The 24,487-nt window shown below is 36.0% G+C and overlaps 1 protein-coding gene across 1 annotated transcript in view; it reads right to left on the reverse strand.

The window, feature by feature from the left end:
- The window catches only part of LOC116493826 (transcription initiation factor TFIID subunit 4-like), a 143,588-nt gene that overhangs the window by 31,825 nt on the left and 87,276 nt on the right, over positions 1-24,487 (reverse strand). The window contains exon 14 of the mRNA XM_032195371.1: positions 13,680-13,802. Within this exon, the coding sequence (XP_032051262.1) occupies positions 13,680-13,802 (123 nt within the window). The remainder of the gene's footprint in view (positions 1-13,679; positions 13,803-24,487) is intronic.

The following is a 24,487-nucleotide window of genomic DNA, read 5'->3' on the forward strand; positions in this document are numbered from 1 at the left end:
TTCTATAATGACTTCACCATTTTAGGCTGCCTATCTGCAAGTTCTTACTGTCAACATGAATTACTCTGTACGCTGCAATTCCCCCATCAATTGAGACAAAGTATGACTGTTGTAGTGTTCTGTTAACATGACATGCTTCTCATATATCTGTATTCCAAATGTCAAGATGATATGGTACAGTCAGCCAGAAGTGTTCTATTATCAGATCTAGAAGAACAATTCACACTAAAGGGTAGACTTCAGAATAGGTAGGTAAAGCATTTTCTTTGATATGCAATCTCTAGTTTGGTGTCAATTCTGAACAAGTTCTCCATGTTATGGTGTCGTTCTATGCGACTGGAGTGTAAGCCGCTTAAGGAGGATTAATCTGACACAGCTTGATTTGTCTGTTTTACGTGATGCTCATTCTAACCAGACATAAGTCAGGTAGCTTTGTCTTGAGAGAGAGAGAACACAGAGGATAGAAAAAGCTATCAGGGAGTTGCTTTTCTTTTTTTTTTCTTTCTTTTTTTTTCTTTTTTTTTTTTTTCCTGAAAGAAAACTGTATCAGAAATTGCAATACAAATCTTAATACTTCAAAAAAGAGCTATTCACTATACCAACTGATTAGATAGAAATGTGTCACCAAAAACCTTTAAAAGTCTGTAATTTTTGTTAAGGTTTAAATGACCACATGTTTAAATTCAAGATCAAGGACTCCAAATATACAGTCAAATGAAATAACTCAGATACCACCTTGTTAAAGAATTATGTTGAAATTAGAAGACTGTAATTAAATTCATCACTTAAATAAGAAAAGCAAAAATATAATTTTGTAGAATTTGTAGTTGGAGAAGCATTTTTAAGATTTTGCTTTCTCCCACCCGCTCATTTAGTACAATTTAATAAACTTTTTGCACAAGTATGTAGTACTTATATAATAAGGGCAGAAATATAGATAATGATATTAAAAAGTAATTGCTTTTGATCACCATTACGATAAATGATTTAAAATACAATATGTAACCTCTTGAAATTATTCTGAAGTCCAGAGAACCTAGTGTCTCTTTAGAGCTGGTAAAAATTGTATCTGACTTCAGACCAACCAGGACCTAGTACTCAAAATAGGTAAAACAAGTTGGATTATCAATCACATTTTTTTATTATTATTATTTATATATGATAATGTACAAAGGGAACCCCAATATGCCAAACCGATTACTAGTTACTATAGTTAAAACAAATACTGTAAGACCAACTAACGAGCCACAAACTAGATCCAGATCTAGGATTAGATTTCTAAAGACACTTCAAATGTTGTCATCTTCCTAACACATATAGAGAATGTCAACCAAAACAGCATTAAAATGCTCATTACCACTTCCTAATTTTCATTAATTACTGCAAACTGACCAGATGCCAAACTGAAATGCAGAACATACACAGAACATACATTTGACCACATAGAGACAGAGTCAATATAAACAGAGTTGACTCTAGCCTATTACTTTACTCTGGATGTTTTACTTGGAGCTTCATTAAGAATTTTCCACACGTTACATTACCAGAAGAGTTTGCTAAGATAAGGTATTATTCGTTAAGTGATTTGGACACAGACAAATGCTCAAATGTGAAAACAATCTGGCATGGAATCAGATCACCCTCTGTAATTCTTCTTTCCTTTATCCAAGAAAACCCACAGATCAGGTCCCATTACAAGCAAGCTCATCAACTGAATTAACATTTCACAACACTAAGAATTAAATAATTGTAGATTCAGATTCAAAGTACTTCTTGAAGTAATTTTGTTGTTGTTGTTATTCATAAAGAGTAACTAATAGAGATGACAGAATGAATTTTAGCTTTGGAGATAAGTATCAGGTATATTTTTCAGGTCCATCAGATTTAGCTCCCCTTCCACTTTGTAAGATGTTTCTTAAAAACATTGATTTTACTAGCATGAAATTGAAAACAAATGAAAACAGAAAAAAAAGAGGGATGAACAAAACCTTGCTGAAGAGCGAAATGGAGGTGACTTCTTTTATGGCTTGGGAAAACCACATCATAGGCCAGTGATATGGCCTGGGAAAAAAATGCCCTCTGCTGACACCTCCCTTATAGATAAAGCAGGCTGCAGTGCTGCTGTCTTTTTGATCAAGAGAAGAAATCCCACGCCAATGACTGTTTCCCCTGACAGACTGCTTGTCCTTTTTAATGTTACATGAGAGCACCAGCCTGAATTTCCCTCCCCTCAGAGCTAGTACCACTACCACTGATTAGAGATGCTGGTCTGCCTAGGGGTACTCACTTTTTTGGCCAAGGCTGTTTAACCTGTTGTGCTCCTTTTATTCCCTACCTTCTCCTTTGGAGATAGAAACTTTACCTTTTTCATGGATCTTACAGTATGCTTATTCTCCTAACAGAGCTTCCTCTGAATTGTTCAGGAATTGGCCCATCATACAGAGGTTCAGCTTTTGTTCTTCTCCCAGCTTTGCAAGAGACTGTCATGCTCAAAAAGACTGGAGAAATCTCTTCTATTGATAATTGCAGCATGGGCCAATGCTATCTCCATGCTGCTAAAGCACAGAAATCACTATTTATGATACCTTCTGCTTCTCAGAATTGCAGAAAATCCCATGTCTCCCCAAACAATGCTACCGTTCTCTGTACTTTTGATTGCTGACATAGTTATCATACCCAAATTACTACAAACAGGACAACAAAAGCAACAATAAAACCAGCACTATAAATGAGTTTACTGCACTATCTCCTTCACATAGCTAATCCACAGGTTCTGCTCAAAGCTCACGACAAAAAAGGTGGTGAATTAGGGTAATATCTTCCAAGTGTTTCAACAACCAAGAGGACTTGGATCCTTAAATGACCTACGGTTTCCATACACAGTCTTTATTATAGCTTAACTTAGTTTTAGTTAGCTAAAAATGTGTGTGCAAAAACGTTAAATGTGTATGTGTTGATTCGCTCCTGCTTGGAAAATCACTGATAAGAAACTACCTTAACTAGTTAGTAAGGCAAATGAAACTACCTTAACTGTGTTAGTAAGAGTCCCAAGTGAAACTAACGTCAGATTCCCACAGAGTGGTACCAGTTAAAAAAAGGTATAAAAAAATAATGTTTTTATTCAAATCAGTGGAACTTCACATCAACCAAAAAGTGGGGTTTTGCTCTGAAAGCAGGAGGTAAAGGAAAAAAACAAAACCAAAACAGCTTGATAAGTCATGGAAATGCAATAATTTTATCATCACAGTCCCTCCAGACTGTAAAAAAATCTTTAAGTTGTTCCCATTTTTAAACTTGCCTACTTTTCTCTTTGACTCTCTCTCCCATTGTCTCTACTAAAATAAAAAAAATAAATAAATAAAAAAAAAAAAGAGAGAGAGAAAAAGAAGAAACAGTTTAAAAATATGCCAAGGTCAGAGAGCTGTGATTTGCAGTGCTGCATGATGCCCTTCCCTTCCTATTGCACCTCCCCTGCAGCAACTGGCTGCAAGCCTGTAACTTGAAGGCAAGCAGTAACTAAGTAACTAATAAATAAGGAGTATACCACTAAAGTAAACAGTACCCTAGCTATAATTAGCTAGCACAGACAAGCTGCTGGTGGTAGATGTCTCTCCGAGTTCCCTCAGGCCCTCTCCAGTCCAACTCCCCCACAGAATCCCTTTAACCAGCATGCTCCTGTTTGACTCCAGGCAAAACAAAAACAAAAACCCCTTTTTTCCTAGTCACTCACTAGAACAGACTATGTAACAAAAGGAACACCAAGACGAAGATCCCACTGTCAGATATTTTTACGATATTAATTCTTTGAAAGCAACATACAGCCTGTAATACTAAAGACACATTGGGAAACCTCCTAAACCTGCACGTAATACACCCTGAGTCCCATAGACTTTGGTGGTCAAATAATGCATGCTTTCCAAAAGCAAGCAGTATGCCTGTTTCCCAAAACAAAACCCTGTTTTTACCATGGAAAGAAAACAGCAGTAAAGCATTTTTTAAATCAGAATCCTTCCTAGATGAGCAGAACCTCAGTTCATGCAGTAGGAAGCACAAAAGGATTGACAGGAACACTGACATACACAGCGATCCAACAAAAGCTTATTGCAAGTAATTAATGTTCTACATGAGGCATGTTACTAACTTCAAACAAACCAACCACTGTGCTTAAAGTTAAGCATGTGCACATGTCCTTGCAGGTTTGGAGCTCAGATGCTTAACTTCTTGTGAATGTAGCCAGACAGGACCCATTTGGCTCTCTCTCTTACAAAGAAAGGATGTGCAAGCCATGTAAACTTGAGGAGTTTTTAGCAAAGGTCACTTTCATCTTGAAGTTTAAATATTTGAGCCAGAGATATTTCAATTTTTCAATGTTATCACTGACTAATTTTAGAAAGCCAAATTCTAAAAGAAGAAGTGGATGGTAACAGACTAGTCAACAGGTAGAAGTGGTGTGCACACTAATTTGCAAATTAAATAAATGTTTGATCAAAATATTCCTACAGTACACATCAGGTTATAGGGTCTAACAACACATCACATTCATTAAACAGCAAATTCATCATAATAAATTTGCTTGTACCACAAACAGCTTACATTATGTCATTTCACAATGACATCGCTTACAAAACCTGTAGTAGGGACCTGACTGTAAAATTTGGGCACAAATGCACAGAAATACTATGCATACATGAAATATTCCCAAACTGATAAAGAAACCATTAAATCTTACCGTGCAATCTTGGAAGACTTGTATGTGGTAAAAGGAAACCATGAAAGGCCTGTCTTCCTTCCCTTTCATACATGCAGCTTTTTTTTTTTTTTTTTTTTTAATAGAGTTACTTAAGATGAAAGGATCATTTTTACTACACATGATAAGACAACAAGTTGTGAATGAAAGGTTTATCTATCAGATTCCCCCTACACCCCCCTTTAAAAAAAAAAATCAGGAAGACTCCTTATCAACGGAATCCTGTTGCACGTGACGCATAGTGTGCAATGGTGGCCACATCCACTTCAGGAGTTCCTTCAAGAGTTTACAAAGCTTGTACAGGTAACTACTTTTTCAAAGAGAAGCTTCTCTGATTATTCCAAACTGTTTTTACTATGTCTTCTATTATGAAACGTAAAAGAGACTCTCAGATAGACCACATTATCCCTGTGAGGAGATGATCTCTGAAATACTCCAGAAGGAACTGAAGCAGACTTTAGATATTCGTGTTTGGAAGCAGGGCTCAGACAATGGGTTCGTTCTACAATTTATATTGGGTGACATAACAAAAATTATGCTCAGTACTTCTGCATAACCTGTTTATCTCAGAAGCTAGTAACAGGATTCCCTGGAAGTTCAAGCCTGTTTGCCTAAAGGTTCAGAGGAAACTAAAATGTTAAATACTGATACCCTAAACTGTCGCTCTTTGTAGGACCAGTGTATGACTTGACTTCCTGTAAAGAATCAGACTGGAAAAGTCCACGAATGGGCATCCTAATAAACTTCTTTTGGCTTTTTCAGAACCTCAGCTGCAGTAAATGGAATTTTTTTTTAGCTAAAAAGAAAAAAAAAAAAAACACACACAGAATTTATCTGGCATTAAATGGGATGGAAGGGAGAAGGAAATAAAACTGATGATTCACCTGACTCTTTTGAAGGAGGATGAGTTAGAAAGGAAACTCTGTTACTGTAAGATACCAAATCTTACCATGCAGATATTGAAAATTTATAGCATGGAAGCTTTCTGCTCAGGTTATAAGAACTGGTTTCAGTGACATCTAAAAAGGCCATTGCACCTTGGGCCTTACCTTCTCAAGTCAACAGAGAGACTCCAGTCAATTTTGACAAACCCTCAGCCAGGCACTTTCAGACTGTCTTTCTCTTAGACTTAACAATTTTACTTAGCCAGAAGAAAGCAAAATTCTAGACTTGCAAGTGTCAGAAAAGCAGAGGCCACAAAATGTACTTTAGCATTTCTCTCCTTGGTATTCAGATACTGAATGGAGAAGACGATTGAAAATACAATAAACATAAATAACTCAACTCCTAAACCAAACTAACATCCTAAAAAAGCAACAACACTCACGTACTCTGTCCCCACAAATACTCAAGGTAGCTGCCTTTTGCAGGAAGAAAAAGAATTCTCTTCCACAGGTAACAGCAACAGACCTCTATAGGCACTGACAAACAATGGATGAACTATTAACTACTCAAAAGTCATTTTGCCAAGGTCTCATTTCCCATAATAAGCTGCACACGCTGACAGTATTTCTAAAGTATCCATTAATATAAAGATTGTATTTAATATTACTACACTGATAAAATTATTTTCCTTTTTAACATGCAATGTTGTCCTCCCCCCTCCTTTTTTTAAGCCAAGGAGGAGGATTGTAATTAAAAGACAAAACCCTATGTAAGGCTTCAGTAAGAAACCTTTGAAAAGCCCAGAAAGAAATGCTCTAATGGTCTCCTTCTGTGTGTTAGATCAACATCACGCAGATGGGATCAACTACCCTTTCCATCTCCAAATAAAGTAAAAATCAAATTTGTCTTGGCCAATAAGGAATAATGATTAATATCACTGAACCTCTGTCAGAATATTTTGTGTTCCACAGATCAAAGGAATACTTACAGTATGCAAACCTGTTCTACTAGTAAAAAAGAATGTTTTTGCTGGCACAGAGCCACTTTCTATTTTCTTGCATCGCCGAGTGACTTTTTTTCCTCCTGTCAACTGAGATCCATGCAAAATTGTTCTACTGCCTCCTGACTCACTGACTGTATTTCTGCCTGTTTGCAACAGGCACAGAAATGTAGTTCTATACATTGACTCCAAATTAGAATTATTCATCAACAATGTAAACTTGGCATAGCCCATCCTATTTAAGGTCTTTCTACTTTTTATTGCTGAATCTGAAATGTGTTAAATTAATGTTTACAATTATTTTTCACATTAATATTCCCAATAGACTAAAACACAATTTGAAATTACATCTGAAATACAGTAATTCATCATTGGGGCAACTTATATTTAAATTGAAAACTTACTTATTTAAGAATGAGAAAAATAGGTACAATTATTAGTTAGGAAAACATCTGTAAAGTCTTTCAAAAGACTTTGGTTTTCAAATACATATTAATACATTTATTATGAATGACTTTAATATTTATACATTTTGATTTTTGAAAATGATAAGCAGAACAAGCTACAATAGCTGAACTGACCTTAGGATTTTCAAAGATTCTTAAGGAGGTATGCATATAATTCCATAGTATGCATGTAATTCCATAACATAAGTGATAAGGACAGACTCCTTAATTTATTTCTGTCTACCTGAAAATTCAAACCCATATATTTAACTGATAGTTTTGGGATACCTAAAAGGGAAATCACAACTGTCTGCAGGAGTGACATCCTGCACCAAAACAGGACTTAGATAACCACTGCATTCTATCATGTCAGTGATACATGGAGTAAAGAGTGCTTAAAAGGACAATGAGATAATAAATCATAAAAATTTCTCCTCTTACACTTTTAGTCCACAGGCTTAAAAGCATGAGAAGGGAGCTTTAACTTCTTGGACCATAAACACTCACAACAGACCGTAACACCTTTTGCATCTGCTTTCATATAGCTCAAATTTAACCAGTGTAAAGAATCTTTAGATTCAATTGCTTTCTAAACATATCTTGACCACTTAAAAGGCAATTTTTCAAGAAACAACTATATAGCTATGAAGACCAAGCTGAGACTTGAGTTGTAGAACAAGTCATTCCAAAGACCTTTGAAAGTGGATGCCATAAAATTACCTTAGTTCCAAAAAGGTGAGGGAATAGCCCAAAGATTTGCTCAGAGCACAGCAATCCCAACGATTGGTGTTTTTCCCCCAAATAAAAGACTATAAAATGGTTCTCTTTCAGATCTGTCACAAGCAGCTATGCCTCAAAGTTATATTGGCTGATTTATGAACTTCTGTACCTACACAATATTGAGCAGATACTTCGGAGAGAACCCACTGTACAACCGTTCTGCAACAAAGACTTGTGTAGGACAGACCACATACCTCTTTTTGTTCAAAAGGGTAAGAAAGGAAGGAAACAACGCAGTGTTTTCCAAGAGACAGCTCTGTCCTACTTGTTTATCATGCACGAACCATTTCAAAAAGAAAAATACCTAATAAACAGAATTCTTTTGGACAAAAAAAGAAATTAGAAGTGGTTTTGAGGAATAATTGCGGGGGCTGCTGAAATGACTATGGATAACTCATGCATGAAGTGAGAATGCCAGTTGTAACGTGCAAACAAATTAATCACATTCAGTCCTGGATGACTAAAAAGAGACTGGAGTCAAAAGTATTTTTTCAAAGTTTGTGATAGTACCCGAGTGCCTTCCAAATAGACATGAATTCATCCTTCTTTTCAACTACTAGTAGCGTAAAGATCGGAGAGAGGGGAATATTAAGTAACATCTCTATCTGCATTTTGAAGTCTCGGTATGACAGAGATTTCCAAGTCTTAAACCAGAATCTTAAACACATTTTATACAAAACCTTAACATGAAAATGGCTTTAAAATGCTTAAATTATACCATTGTAAAGATGAATTTAATAAGAAAAAATGTGGTGCCTTGTGCCAGAAATAGATTTCATGATCAGTTTAGAAGCCACGTTGGCTACTGAATGAATCTGAAGTATATTTTCAACCACTAACGTCCTTTACAACTTAGCTTTTCTATACACAAAATATCACTGTTTTAACTGTAGTTGTTTGGGGATATTCCAGGTCTGCAAGAACATTCTCTTCCCTGTTATAATGGATCAAATATACACTGGTTGTGAAAAGAAACAAATTGCCAACTCTCCCTTGAGAGTCCAACAAATGGTCCTGCAAATTTTTGGAAGATGGAGTTCTGGGAAACTTTGCTGAATATTCTTAAGATGACTGCTCTGCTCTTCCACTCTGTGAGAGAGAGGGTTTTTTCTTTCCCTAAAATGACTGTCTTCAATAAGTGGTGATTCACTGAACTAGCCCTGAAGCTGCCTTTGGAAGCTCAGTATTCAAAAACCATCTGTGCCAGCAAGTACCAGGAGAGGGCTTTCACTTGATATTTAAACAAATTATACCCTCAGATATTTCAAACATATACTTTATATTTATGTATTTTGGGATCCTAGCCATAGATCTTAATGAAAAGCCAAATTACGTTATTAGTATTATTTTTAAACAAATCAATAAATAAAAATACTTGCATTTAACCTCCACATTTTCATTCTATAGACAAATATGAGGGACTCTGAAATATGGAAATTTTGCATTAATGCCACCTTAGCACTACTCAAATATTTAACTTGTAAAGCTACAAGCCTTGTGATGGTTAATTCTGTTCTTAAAGCTTTAACTCTTACAATTACATCAAACTATCTATTTCAGAAATTAAAACAAATTTTAATGCTAATTATTAAAAGCCTTACAATTCAAGAAAAAAGCTTCCAAAATTAAGCTGAACAGATTCAAAATCCAAAAGGTAAATAAACATGTCTCAAAATGTATTGTTTTTACTCTGACAATGGAGGTGCTTAAAGGATACTAACTGAAGAACTTCAACAGTTGCTATCCTCCCTCTCCTGCATATGTCATCCCCTGCCCTACCTTTGCCTTCCACTGCTCCATACCATCACAAACACTAAAAGGACCCACACAGCAAACAAAAATTGGGCAGGACCACTCCTAAATGCCTAACATGTTTTAGGAATGTTAGATACTTAATCTGACAACCCTGCATTAAATTGCAAAAAGCAGTAACATCTAAAGATATTTTCCGATAATTTTGCCTGGTATCATTAAATAAAAGTATAAGATTCTGCAAATGCAATATTTTATACTCTGCAATACAGAGGAGCTGAAGTCTTCCAAAGGTATCTCATTTCTCCTTCTCTTTCACTCTTGATTTAAACTGCATTATAATAATAAGCAGGCTGAACTACTGATGGAACTGCTGCTTGCTAGGGAGGAAGCTGATTCTAGCAGACTACCTAAAGTACAAGACTTTAGAAAGAAAGGTAGCAAAAAGTAAGCAAAGGAGGAGCAAGCGATCTCAAGTTAGCTGCCTCTGCCTTGTTGTACTTTCCTTTTCCAGTGCTCACTGGGCTCTAGGCCAAACTACTTCTGCAAGCTAAGCAGAAACTATTCCCTTTTTGTTGTTGTTAGGTTAGCTTTCTGCCAATTTATCAAATGGAAATGGTTTAGCACAGACCAAGAGCCAGAACCAATGAATGGGAACTGGTAGGAACGCACTACTAGGGACTGGGAGAGAGATCACAGTCAGATTAGCTCAGGCTACTGTGTAATCACAGTCTGAAACTAGTTACATATCTGGTGGCAGTGCTATTTGAGAACACTTCACCCTTCCTCATCCACTTTTCTATAAAATATTTTTTCCCATGTTTTGGAAAGCAATCTTTCATATGGCTTCATCAAAGAACGCATATAATGAAAAAATAACCTCACCCCAATACTGATAGTGTTCCATCTCCCCAAGTAAAGCTAGTCCAAAAAAAAAAAACCAACAGCTGTACTAGCACAGAAGAGGTAACTCGTGGGCCTGGTCTGGATAATTTAAACTAATCCTGCCATTAGAAAAAATAAAAAAATACACATAAAAAATAGCTATGGCCTGAAAAAGATGGAAAATAGTCCAAATGAGCTCCAAAATTGTCCAAGTGTATGATAGAGAACAAGTTCCAAGAAAACTCTTTAACAAAGTGCTGGTAGAAAAATACTTGCAATTATGAGCACATTTTTTTCACATTTATAAAAGCTGTATAAAAATCATTTCTGTGTTTACAACAAAGAGTTCTTGATCTCAGAAACACCAAGCTTTTCCATCATCTTTTTCTCTTAAGCAAAATAATCATTACTACTCCCTAATTTGACCTCCTGCTCAGATCAAAAGGGTATTATTAAAAAGATCAAATTTCCAAAGAGAAATTGTAAGCTAGTATTTCTGTTGAACCAAGAAGCTGGATTGAAATCCAGTACTTCTCATTGAAAAAATGTCCAATGTGACTAAGCAAAATATTAAACAGGAGTTAGTTTAGTAAAGGAAAAAATGCAACGTCTGAAATATGGAGGGGTGGGGTGATTTGTAAATGGCATCTCTTTGGATCAGCACATGTGCAGTGTTCTAGCTGCAACAAAAACAGGTGCATATGTCAAAAGACATTAATGAGGAGACCAGCAACTTGATTGACATGAACTGGAGAGCTTTAGACAAAAAAAAAAAAAAAAAAAGGGAGAGAGGGAGGCCAAGAAACCTCTTGCCAAGTTGGACCTTGCTAACAGAGATTATAACCAGCAGGACTTCAGAAGCTTAGAAATTGCTTTGAGAAGGTAATCAGAGGGTCACAGACTACTATGGAAGTCAGACATCTCAAGGTGGAAATTGGGATAAAAGAACAGGTAAGACACAACACAGTCTTACAATAGCTTTCTATGCCATGTGTAAAGCTTCAGAAGTCCAAAGAAGAGAAATCAGGCACAATTTTCCAGTACCTTTTGGACTGAAATTTTTTGAGGAGTTTTTGTTGTTCATTTCTGCATCACAGCCCTAATGAGTAGCTCAGATTAACAGAAAGGGAGCACGTGCATGCATGTGTGTCTATGTGTTCTAGCAGCCAACTTGCATGATACAGCTTCTACAATGCTTTAAATTCTAACCCCAGAAAAGACACCGAATAATCTAGATATAGTCTCCAAGTCTGTGAAATCAGCTTGCAGCCAGACACCAGTGTGAGTGGGCCAGCATGGTTAGAAACTAGGAGAAGAGGGAAGGGAGCAATTCAGTCTGAACTGGCAGAAGATCCACAGAATTCATGACTCCAGGAAATCCATGTATTAGAAGAAGCTTCAAGGATAATTTGCCAATTGAATAACAAACGAGTTCAATTAAATTTGGGCTAGGGGACCAACAGAAGGAAGCAAAAGAATCTCTGATGGCCTTTGGAATTTGCCACAGACCTTTATCTTGCCTTGAAGCTGTGCACCAGAAGAGTAAGTAGAGAGAAACAGAAGCTGTTCACCATAAAACCATTCGTTTATAAATATATACATATATATATATATATATATATATATATATATATATATATATATATATATATATAAATGAATAAAATATTTCACCAAAGATGACCACAGTTTGGTTCATCATAGAATAAAAGCTTTAAAATGATTGTTTTTTAAAACCGGGGCAATAGACAATAAAAATTAAGTTCTGATACTTAGGAAAATATTTTTCCTGTCAAGTATAGACAAGTGGGAAATTCATATTTGTTAAATACTGAACAAATCCATGTATTATCAGTAGGCTTTTTTTTTTTTTTTTTTTTTTTTAATAAATCTTTTGTGAAAGCTAATGCTATCTCTAACCAACTGAGCTTCTAATAAAAGTTTCTCTTGCCCTATTGTTGCAGGATTTCTTACAGGTGCATTACAAAGAGAACATAATTCTTTACTGAATGGAAAACCAGGTAGGAGATCAAAAGGAAGAGAATGTAACAGGACAACACAAAACACAAGAAGCTCTCTTAGTCTGAAATACAAACTTAACCAGAAAACAGGAATATCTCCTACGTATCTGAAGTCATAGGTCAACTTCAGAACATAAACAAGATTCACTTCTATTCCTAGCTCAGCTAATTCCTTAGCACTAATTTTAGCACATGAAAAGAGGGAGAGAACTCTGATAAAAGCTATCCAAAATGGGAAACAAAAAGGCCTTTGGAAATGCCTGGCATTTAGACAGTCAAATGTCTGAGCCAAAACCGTTAGTCAGTTATTCAAAACAAAATGTTTGCATTTTCCTCAGAACAGACATATAATAGGGAGAATTACTTTGGCTCCTATTGTGTAGGCATATTTAGGAGAAACAAAAGAAGCCCAACTATGTATGTACCATACAACGCAGTATTCTCTAAGAGTTATCCAATGTAACACAACCACATTATTACAGTTCTCCACTTTGGCTAACGTATATCCTGCTTTTGAGGACTTTGCATTGCATTGTGCAGTGTAACTATTTCTCCCTCTAAAATGACAGGGGAGACCTGCTAATAAATCTGATCCTATTTCTAGAGCACAGTATTCTTGTTAAAATTACATACAATTAAGCATGACTACAAACTTGTCTTTACAGTTGCAGGGCCATTCTGTAAAACGTTTTGACACATTTGCCACAAAACCACAGTTACTAGTATTAATATAAGATCTCAGTTCAAATTGTAAGCAAGACTACAGTTATGTTTTCCCAGATATTTTTCATGCCTTACTCTTTTTCCTATTTTCTGTTAGACTATAGAGAGAAGAAAACTAGTAAAAAGACACTGAGCATTTTTAGAGAGAGACCTACATACTTCAGGTTTAGCTTTTCTTCTAAAATATTCTTTATATACCTGTTGACAGATAACATTTGAAAATACAACTAAGAAAAGACGTCATTTTAACTGGCTAATAAGACAAAATGTGCTCATGGTTATTCTAATTCAGTAATTTATATCTCCTTTTCCAAGTTACACAGTTCACTGAAAATATCAGTATGCTGCATCTCTAGTTAGTCCTACTAACTTTTGAAAAACAGTTATTCCTACTGGCTTTTGAAATAACTAATTCTCTTATTCTGTGGATAAACACATACCTCTCCTCCTATGGTGAGCAGTCCAGGTGAATCAAGCTTCCGTTTCTTCCGGGGACCGATAGCCGCCAACGCAGTTAAATTGGCATCCCTCTGCCTCATTTGTGCAAGTTCTTGTTGCTGCATCTATTAGAGGGAGAAAAATATGTTTAGACTGTATTCTGTCATCATACCAGAGCTACTCCCACACTTGGAAGCCCAAGTTGAAAGTCACAACATGAGCAATCACCAACAGTGCTGTCATAGTCCTAGAAATACTACTTTAGTAGCTCAAACATGCAGCTTTGTAGCAGAGTAATAAAGTTACAGAAGTTCTCTTGACTTCTCACAGAATTTCTACTTCCATGTATCTCCATTCTTATCCTTGAAAACTGTCTTAGCCTGTAAGTACTATACACTAGCCATATGTCCCCAGTTTAAGACTGATAGGAAGAATGTAAATACCAATTCAAACCCTAAAAAAAATACCTCACACGTCCTTTCATCTCAGATTTACGTTGAATGTTTTAACTAGACTTGATATTTACTTTCATAAAAAAAAAAAAAAAAAGCTTACGTAAATGACCTCTATCAGAATATTAGCAGAAAGTAATACTGAAACAAAAACCCTTCACACTGAATTTATAACTGCTTTACGGGATTAAAATTTAGGTAACAACACATTGAATTTGTGTGACGCTAAGGAAACAACCTGCCAGTTGCATCATGTAACAGAGCAGCATGCTACAAAAAATAAGATAAAATACTCCAGCTACCACATGATGAAAAGGTAAAATTGCATACCCATTTTAATTGCGTAGTTCTTTTATAGAGTAAATGATAAGAGACATAGTTCCATGAGCAATATTACTTTAATAAAAATTCTGATAATTAATATTGCACAAAAATACTTGATTAGGTAAACAGTGTATGTTTTTCATCAGAAAAAAAAACCCTTTCTAGTTCTTAGTAATAATTCTTACTATGTTCAACACTGGACTTGCAAAATCCTTCAGAAAATTCAGAGGAGGTGTTTGTTAGCTAATCCCATGGACATCCAACCTCAAGAGAAATGCATGGAACACTACCTCAAGAAATTCAATGCTGATAATAAAGACATTGCATGATACAGGCACAATTCTTCATTAAAATAAAACTTATCTGACAGGTGTAGATAGAAATATCTCAGCCATTACTTAAATGTGAGCTGCATATACAAGTGAGGCCTGAACTACCTGGCCAATGTCAAAAGGAAAGGTGGTTTAAGCAAAAAAGCATATTGTGTGGCATTTTTTCTCCATTTACTTCTGTGTAGAAAAAGCAGGTTTGCTTCATGGCTATTATTTAATGCAGTTTTCAGCTTTATTCATTTACCAGTAGATTATTTTCATGTTCTTCAGAAAAAGCAAATCCGGTACATTTTCACATTTTTATGCCACATATTTTTACAGCTTCAATTATTATTAGAACTGAAATGTGAAATTATATACAAATAAGCATCTCACTTATCTACAGGATAAAAGAATTCCCTAAATACAAAAAAGAAACATGGAAAAATATCTAAATAATAGTGCAAAGGTCTATACATACTTCTCTTTGCCAACTCATATTAGGTTTTTAGCTCAAATATCTTTGGCTCTCTTCCAGATTAAATGCCAGTTAGACAGACCTGCCCGCTTACCCTTTCAAGGTAGATAGCAACAGTGGTGAGCTCTAATCATTTACAAAGGTCATGATCGGAAGCTAGCCCGTAAGCAGTCATTTAAAATTCGATTGATCCCTATTTGTAGTCAGGGAAAGAAAATGGACATTTCAGCTGTATTGTAATTATGAGGCTTCAAGGCAACTGTAAATAGATGTGCAAATCCAGATACTGGCAAATACCTTAGAGAAGAAATTATTACTATAGTATAACATATATCCAGGAAAGGTTGAAGATAAAACTGCATATAAAAAAAGATCAATCATCTTTCTGCTAATTTGCCATGCTTGCCAGCCTATAAGGGTTATCACAATTATCAGAAGTCTGATGAATATTTAAGCTAGGGCCAACTGGCTTAGAGTGATCTCAGACGAAGTTGTAAAGTGGATGGCTTCACAGAATAAGAAATTTTGTAGCAGAGAAGTTTTAGTTTCCTGGGAGGTATGGGTCAGAAATATAGTCTGATGGAGAACTGGTACAATAAAAAGGTTATTATATGAGTATCTTATCCAAAGTCAACACATCCAAACCAACAGTAAGCTAATACTTTGCCTATTGTGCTACTTGTACTGCAATATACAGCGATTGTTTCAAGATGTGATGTAGGCACATAATGCCTCTGAAAGGCTCTTCTAAGAATGATTTTTATTTTTGCACATGCAAATTGTGAAGCAAAACATGCCATTAAAACATTAAAAGCAAAACATGCCATTTCTCTAAATTGCATAAAATGGGACATATTCTGCCCTCACTTAGAAAACTGCAAAGTTTCTGGTGCTGTTTTAGCAAAACATGAAATAGATTTTAAGAGTGTGCAAAAGGGCTTGCACTCATTTATTTCTCAGGTTCTTTGTCCTTTATTTTTTATTCAGTGAGAAGGGGTAAAGATAGTTTTGATATCAAATACTGATCTCTGACAAATGTGTTGGCCCAGCACTTGCCCAAACAAACATGCAAGATTTTCAACTAACTAATTTACCAGATGACAGGAAGCCTGGCTCAGCAGACAGAGCCGAAGGAGCCGGGCTGTTTTACTGACACCCGGTGTGAGTACTGGCAAGACCTTCCCCTTCACTTCCCTGTGCCTCTCACCTCTCCTCACCCAGCAGTTAAGTCGATAAGCTCTCCAGACACGGATCTCCTGTACTATGTGCCTTACTTGTCACCTAGTCCTGTTGGGACTAACACGCACTACTTGAACACAAATAAGGAATATGCTGCCAGGTACAAAAACTCCAGATAAAAACACGATACAATTTCTGATATTGGCTTTACAATACACACTTTGATGTACTACGATAGAAAATATAAACCTTCTTATATAAACCTTAATTGCTCAAAACATATCAAATATGTCAAAAGCACATATGCATTATCACTAAGATCATAGTATCCTGAAGTTTTATTAAAATTATGGCTGAAATGATGGAATACTTGATTGATACTGTATTATAAAAATTTTCGTAACTCTTAAAAATTAGTTGTTACTGCTGATTTTTTGAAAAGCTCATCTGAAGGCAGAGAATCATAAAATTACATTTGAAAATAATTGAAAGAATTATGATCCTGATTACCAAAAAATGCATTAATCTTGCAGCAATTAGTGTACTCCAGCTGGCTTAAGGGAACATCTTTACACACTCACTATTAACTATCAACTTGCTTACAATAAAACATCTTTGCAGTTTACAGACAGTTACGAGCATGACATTTGACACAATTTCTGGATTATACTTAAAGTCTTGAAGCACACTAACCATCACTGCTTCTTGATTCCCCCATCCCAACTTTCTCTTGCTTCCATCTCCAAGTCACACACATACAGCCATGTTTTCATACCCTACATCAGATTACCTCTACCAATCTCTTTCCTTCTCATCATCTGACTCTGCATCAAAAAATATCAGTTATTATAGTCTTTCTATTTGGAGAAATAACCAACAACAGTGTCTTGGCTTTAGTTCAAAAGAAGGGGACACTATACGTGTCACAGAGATGTTCATACAATGTGGCTGCTGGCACCTGACTCAACAGGAGTCTCTCAGTGAATTCAAGGAAAAATAGAGGCTGTTTTTAACAGTGAGAAAACCTGATACGGTTATCGAAGTTATCTTGCAAAACAAGTTTAGGAATAACCAAGGATTTTTGTGGGAGCTGGGTAATTAACAAAGAACTAAACATTCTGCTTTGTTGTCAACAGAGATGTACATTTAAGATGTGCCTTGTGTACCACATATGTCGAATGCACAGCCCTGACCAGTGGAAGCTCTTTTCCCCAGTATGTTCTGAAACTGGGCTCTCTGTATCAAGTGGGAATAACTTCACAACCAGTTCTGCCCAGTTCCAAAGTCATTACTGAATTTTCAGTACTGAATTAAGTGCAGCCATCTTCAGTGCTTTTGTGATTTTAAACTACTTCTAAAAGTACCTATGATACTAAAGTTACCTAAGCTTCTTACTTTACATGGCCAGTGGTATTTTAAAAGTAAAAAAGCAGCATGTTATTACAATAGTTTCTCTCTTAACTAAGCCAGTAAATAATTTCCAGATATTTAAACAAATGAAGCACCTGTTAATAACTATACATCTTGATAAAAGAAATTTCCTGTTAATTAACATGATTTAGCAGAAATTAATCTAACTCACTACATCAATGAACAAGATGCAACTGCTTGATAGCTGCATTCACACACACAATTTTCATATTGGACTGCTGATGCAATATCACTCTTTAACTTCCCTTCATCCACAATTAATATGGATATATCGATAGCATATTAAAATTTCTGCCCTCTGGAAAGGAAGTAATGTTTCACTTGGAACTAATCAACAACAATTAACTTTTTTGAAAGTCAAAATATTTATCTAAAACACAGACAAATATTCCAATATATTATACAAGAAAGATGCTTACAAATGACATGTTGTTCTTTGCTCCTTATCTGCTCCAAAATTATTTTTAGCATACCACTTACTTACTGAGAAGTATTTCATTACTTAATTACTTGAACTTACAGAGATCCCTTTGACGAGAAGCACAGTATAAGAATTAAATACCAATAGTATTTCACACAATTAAATTTTCTTCCTTGCGTATGGCAGTATAACATTAAAACCACACAAAGAACATCATTTTACTACTTTAATAAAGTGAAGCTAACAGAGGTTCTAAAAACTTTGGTTTGTTTTCCTTAGCCCATTATTTGTTATGATACATTTAGGTATTTCAGAAAAGAAACGCCACAAGCCATATGCTACAAGGAAGACAACCATATGTCTATCTCAAGTATCAACATTCAAGCTTAAAAATCTAGATTTAATAACTTCAAAAGCACAACAAGAGCACATTTAGCATGCTTTGTAAATCATTTTGGAATAGAAGCCAAGCATTTTAAGCTGTTTCTGCACTACAAGTCATTGTGAGAACAGTCACTGAGATATTAGTAAGTAAATATATGGTGTTGGTATAAGCTCAGCAATTTTTTTCTTCTCGAATTTTTCCTTCTACCAGCAGTTGTAGCAGTCCATGCAACCAGAATAAACCACCTGTTTCAAAGATTAGTAGGGATTCATTTTCAAGATTTCTTAAAGATCTAAATCCTCCATTCATTGCTGTAATTAGTATTATAATAATCCACTTTTCTACAAGATCAACTAAAACAGTAAGAAATTCAAGGAAGGTAAGACTAGAGAAACAAATAATGTGAATTTGTTCAAGGAAACAATTTGGTCTGGAAAAACAATCATGAAGGAAATTCATACTTGGTATGAGCATCTATAGAGGTCAAACAACCTCTCCAGCCCAGAAAATTACATGGCCTAGCTGTGGCTGTGATCTGTACCAGAATCAGAGGAGTCATTTACTTCAGTGAACATAGAAGTGAGTATTCCAAGAGAAATAAATCCATTCACAACAGCTATGCAACCATTCCAGTGAATCTCACTTGCTCACTTGAATCCACAGGATAAGGAATGTCAAACCTCAAATGAGACACCAGGCTACATCAGAAAGACAGGAGCTGTTCAAACCCAGTACCAAAAGACATCTGGAAATGAAGGCAAAACGTGCTCCAAATGGAGGGCAAAAAGTGAGCAAATTGAAATTACCCTTGCCTTAAAGCAGAGGTGTAGATGGATATGGGCCTGAGCTGTGGTCCGTAAGGACTGCAGTAGGAGAGATTTCCTTCAGTGTGATCAGAAACAGGATGACCGGACCACTAATGACTCAAATCTACACACAAATACCTTCAAAACCAAAAGGAAGAATAGAATGGCATCACATGAGAGACAAAAAGGTCAAGGAGGTGTTTCTCTAATTTCAGGTAGAAATCAGGGGTGTTTTTTGGCCTGGAAGGAAAATAACCCGGTGACAGAGAGAGACAGATGATTGTGGAGATAAAGAGGAAGGAAGAGCTTGAGGAGGTAGTCAAGTATGTTTAAATACTGTCAATATAGGATTTGATAAGGGAATAGAAGCAGAGTTGTAAAAGTAAGTTTCTACAGTCACAGAGCCAACTCATCTCACAAAGAACTACACTATGGCTACTTACAATCTCCAGCATAGTTCAGAAATACAGCCTGAGAAGAAGAAAAGAGGACAGAGAAGGGGCTAATAGCCCAACAGAAACTATAAATATTGACAGACTGTAAACCGCAATCAAGAATGAAGACAGCCAGGACTGAACACTGAGCAGGAAATTGGCAACAGAGAGCACTAAATGGCAGAAATGTTTGATGAAAGCAGGATCATATAAACAATGATTTAAGCATTGATTTCTAGCCAATAGGCATCAATGGAGATCCTTCCTAATTCCATTTGCGATGGATGGTTTAATTCTTGATAACAGGGTCATATGCTGGGAAAAGCCTGTCTTAATTGATGATTCTGCAGCATATATCTATCAGTCTCAGACAGTGATTGCACCCCCTGGAAAAACATCTTTTTTGCTGAGGAGAGCCTGAAATGTGGAACCATTATACATGTCCTAAGACATCCATGACAGAGGGTGCAATTAAAAAAATGAAACTCATTAAAAATGCTGGCAGTAACCTCAACAAGTCCAGGACAATGATCAAGAAGGATCAGTAACCCAGTTAACCTCAGAGAGAGAGTCTTGAAAAACAGCTAATGCCTGCGGAATGCCCACGCTAGGTTCCCTCCTCTCCTCTGCATTACCCAAGTCTCTAAAGGTCAACAGAACTCCTACAGCAACAACACCTGGCTGGTGAGAAACTGGCCCAAAGTAGCTAAAGTTACAACGTGGCTCTGCAGTAAGGCAACACAGAGAAGGTTTACACGTGTAATAGCAAAGCATACACTGAACACGTCCTGTGATACTTTCAAACACTCACAGCTTTGCTAAACCATACCTAACTTTCTTCAACGTAAAGCTAGATGCTACTTCTCCACAAGTGTACTCTCGTCAGACAGTAAAACCTTCGATCGACACCTGTGATGGCTGCACATCTCTTTGAAGGAGATGAAGGATTTTCTGTACTGAAAAGGGGGTGCGTGTGTGCTTTTTCTCTTTCCCACACACTTAACAACAGTTGAAAATTACTGCACTGTGTTCAAAAAATCACCCTGGGCAAAGACTAAGCTGGGAACATTTCAGCCCCCAAGATGAATGTTTCTTAAAAATAATGAGCATACGAATACAGTTCTGGAACCTTAACTGGGGTACTTTTGACCAGGTATATTCCCTGCAATAGACCTATCCTGTTTATTACTTTTAATCTTGTTATGTTCTAGAAGTTTGCTCAAAATTTCCATTAACATTTGCCCCATTACTTTTGAGAGAATGTGTTAAACTTCTGATATAGAAAATGCCAGGTGCATCCTGCCTTTTTTATTTTTCCCCGAAGACAAGCCTTAATCGTAATTTTCTGAAGTCATGTATATTATCTAGTTAAATATGATTTTTAAAATAATAATCAGTTAAACAATTTTATCTCCTCAATAATAAGTAGTATCAGAACAGATTTTTATATATATTCATACTAAAATCTTTTTACAGCTTACTCATAGCTTATAAAAAATCAAAAGCATGAAGAAATTCTTTTGTCTCCAATGTTATTTTGTTCCCTAAATACTTTGAAGAAATGATCCTTATCCCACTAGTCCATTTCATCAACTAACACTCTTCACAGATGTTTATGAAATACTTCTTGTTAAATTTATATATCCTTAGTTGTTTGACTTTTTGGTCTTCCAAATACAATGCACTACTCTAATTTAACTTTAAACCATTTATTTCTGTAACTCTCCAAGCAGTTCTTAAGCTATATTCGTAGTAACAGAATGCATAATAATGTGTTGGGTTTTTTTTTTTGAATAACCTTAAAAATTCTAAATAAACTTAGAATAAATTTAGAATAACAGTCTTTCAGATTCCTGTAAAAGAGTTCCACAGCAGTGTGCTTTGTGCCCCTTCAGTAACCTGATTCATTAATATTTTTCATTCCTGAAAATCTGTTGTTGAAGCTTCAGCACGTTTTGTCTGGTTTTGGTTAAACTATTCCTTGAACAACGTATCTCCATTAGCACCAGTTCTGGGCTCTTACGTATTAAGCTGGAGACACCCCTATTTTAAGCCCTTATATTTGCTAGGTCCCACAGTCTGTTTTGTAGATTTGCGGTTGCAAACACAGATCATTTGAGGAAAGGGCTTCTGAGGGACAGATGACAGCATTATTAGAGCTGGCAACTTTTTGAGAGGTCTGTAGCAAGATCAGAAGAAGTTCTGAAAGAATCTCCCTAAGATTTGTTATTCTATTTTTTTGTTATACGTCTTCATTTTATTTTGGATCAACTCAACAAGACAATTACAAATGTTCTCAAACCGTTTTTCAAAGGAAACTAAACATGTTTGTGCAGTCTGGGCAGACAGAAGGAATGGTAAGAATACCACATTTGAAAACTTTAACAACTCACTTGCAGGTTCCTGAATCCACGTGCAAGCAAGAGATCTTCACCAACAATAATTTTGATCTTCTCCTAGTGTTAATGTAAACACCAACAATAATTTTGATCTTCTCCTAGTGTTAATGTAAATGGGGGTTACTACCCCCTGAGATTTCTAGAATGTTGTCCTTTGCCCTTGAAGCGAGACACGATGGGAGGATTCCGAAACTCATGCTTTAATGAAGATCACAGAATATAAAATAAAGTGAAAATCTATATAAATTATGGTCATGTTCATAGTTACAGACTAGAGTTGAAGAGACCAGCAAAAACCTGTTGAGCTCTGGTTTCTGTTAGGGAGATGTGAGAGAAGCATGGGGTAGGGTATACTTGGATAATGGGATAACTCAATTAAGAGAAGCAATGAAACATGATTTGCCTTCTTTAAATCATGCACTGGAAAATATGAGGCTCAGATGAACCTCTCAACCAGGCTTTCTCTCAACTCCCCACACTTGCAGCTGGAGGGCATGCCTTAACTCCCAGAGGCTGGGCCATCTAGTAGAGTTTTACTGTAGAGTTAATGGTTGTATGAGGTAATTTATCAATTGCTCTATTTTTTAGATGATTAACTATTTCTGAAATAACATTTTGGAAAATATCCTTTAAAGAATCTTTCATTATATCTGACTAATACAACAACTACTTGGACAGTGAAAACTCTCCATAAAACACCGAAAACTTGGGGAAAGTATGCTCTTGGTTAGTTTGTCCATGGAGCAAACTGGAGGCTGAGGTACACAGGAAGACCTCAACTTCAGTACGTCACACCGTAAAAACATGAGTCAGCCAAAGGTTACCCCATTCTTCAAAATAAACTATTTCTGTTTTTTTTTTTTGTAAAATTTCTTGGCCTGTATCCCATTACTACAAAACTTCAGAAGAGCAGAAAGAGTAGCTAACCAGAAATTCTGATAAGAGGCTCTAGCAACTAGATTATTCCAAAAGAAAATGTCCAGATTTTGATACTAGTACTCTACACCATTCTTATGGGAAAGCTGTCTCTGAACTGCCAGATTCATTTGAGGAAATGAGGCAAATGCAGCAATCTACTAAAAAGCATTTGGCTGTAATAAGTAATTTTGATCAAATAGTTGGAAAGAATGTGATTGAAGTTAATTTCCAAAGTGTCATAAACAGATGGGAAATGGGCAGAATGGAGACTAGTTGTGCACTTTTAACACAATATCCTTTTTTTGCAGCCTGGATCGTGGTTTGATCAAGTCTAAGTGACATGACAAAAACAATTTTAATTTATTCTGAAACTATATTCAACTAAAGAATACACAGTATAGCAAGTATGCTGCTCTGTTCAAAAGTGAGATTTGAGGCAGAGCAGTGTGAGGAACAAAAATAGCCAGACACCCACCTTCTTTTTCCCCTGAAAAGTTGTGGGGGTAGTACTGGGGGTTCACTTGCAAAATGGAAGTTCCACTGGGGATGCAAAACAAGCTTGAAATTTAAATAATCTACATCTTTTCTATTTTAGATTTAACTACAGCAAAACCGATACTTCTCATTTCTCCTGCAGATCAAGGGAACAAAATAGCAGTGTGGGGACAAAATATTTCAAGCAATTTTTCATACATTGACAAGTAGTAAATTAGGGAATCTTGTAAGTACAATACAGTAGTCATCCCCTTCTATTGATCACATATAATTTACATCTTACAAAGATGTGAATTCTTGCATTCTCACTCCACAAGGAAAATCTCAATGATTTATTCATTTCAAATAAAAAATAGAAGGTAGATGAGAAGAATTACTTCACAGGCTGCAGCTTTCTCAGGGCACTAGTGCTAGGCTCTTCTTTCGCACTGCCCGAAGGGCCTTTGTGTGCAAGTCCCTCTAATTAACAAGGTGAATCATGCAGCAGTTCCCTAATTAGTGAACATGACAAGCCAATGGAAACAAGCAGACAGACCTGGCTTACAGATATGGTCAACAAAAGACACAGCAACATGCTATTAAAAAATGTATATTTCATGTAAATAAAATACAAAAAGTAAGAGAACTAATGTAATACCTAATTTTCCTTTTCATGTTTTATGCTTATACCTTGTTTATTGCAGACATAAATAACGACACAATAAATCAAGGTTTCCAACTGCAAGTCACACCACCTCTCCAAAATCAAAGAGTAGCTATCCTACATGAATAAGCATC

Source organism: Aythya fuligula, chromosome 12 (genome assembly GCF_009819795.1).
Source record: "Aythya fuligula isolate bAytFul2 chromosome 12, bAytFul2.pri, whole genome shotgun sequence".
NCBI classification, from domain to species: Eukaryota; Metazoa; Chordata; class Aves; order Anseriformes; family Anatidae; genus Aythya; species Aythya fuligula.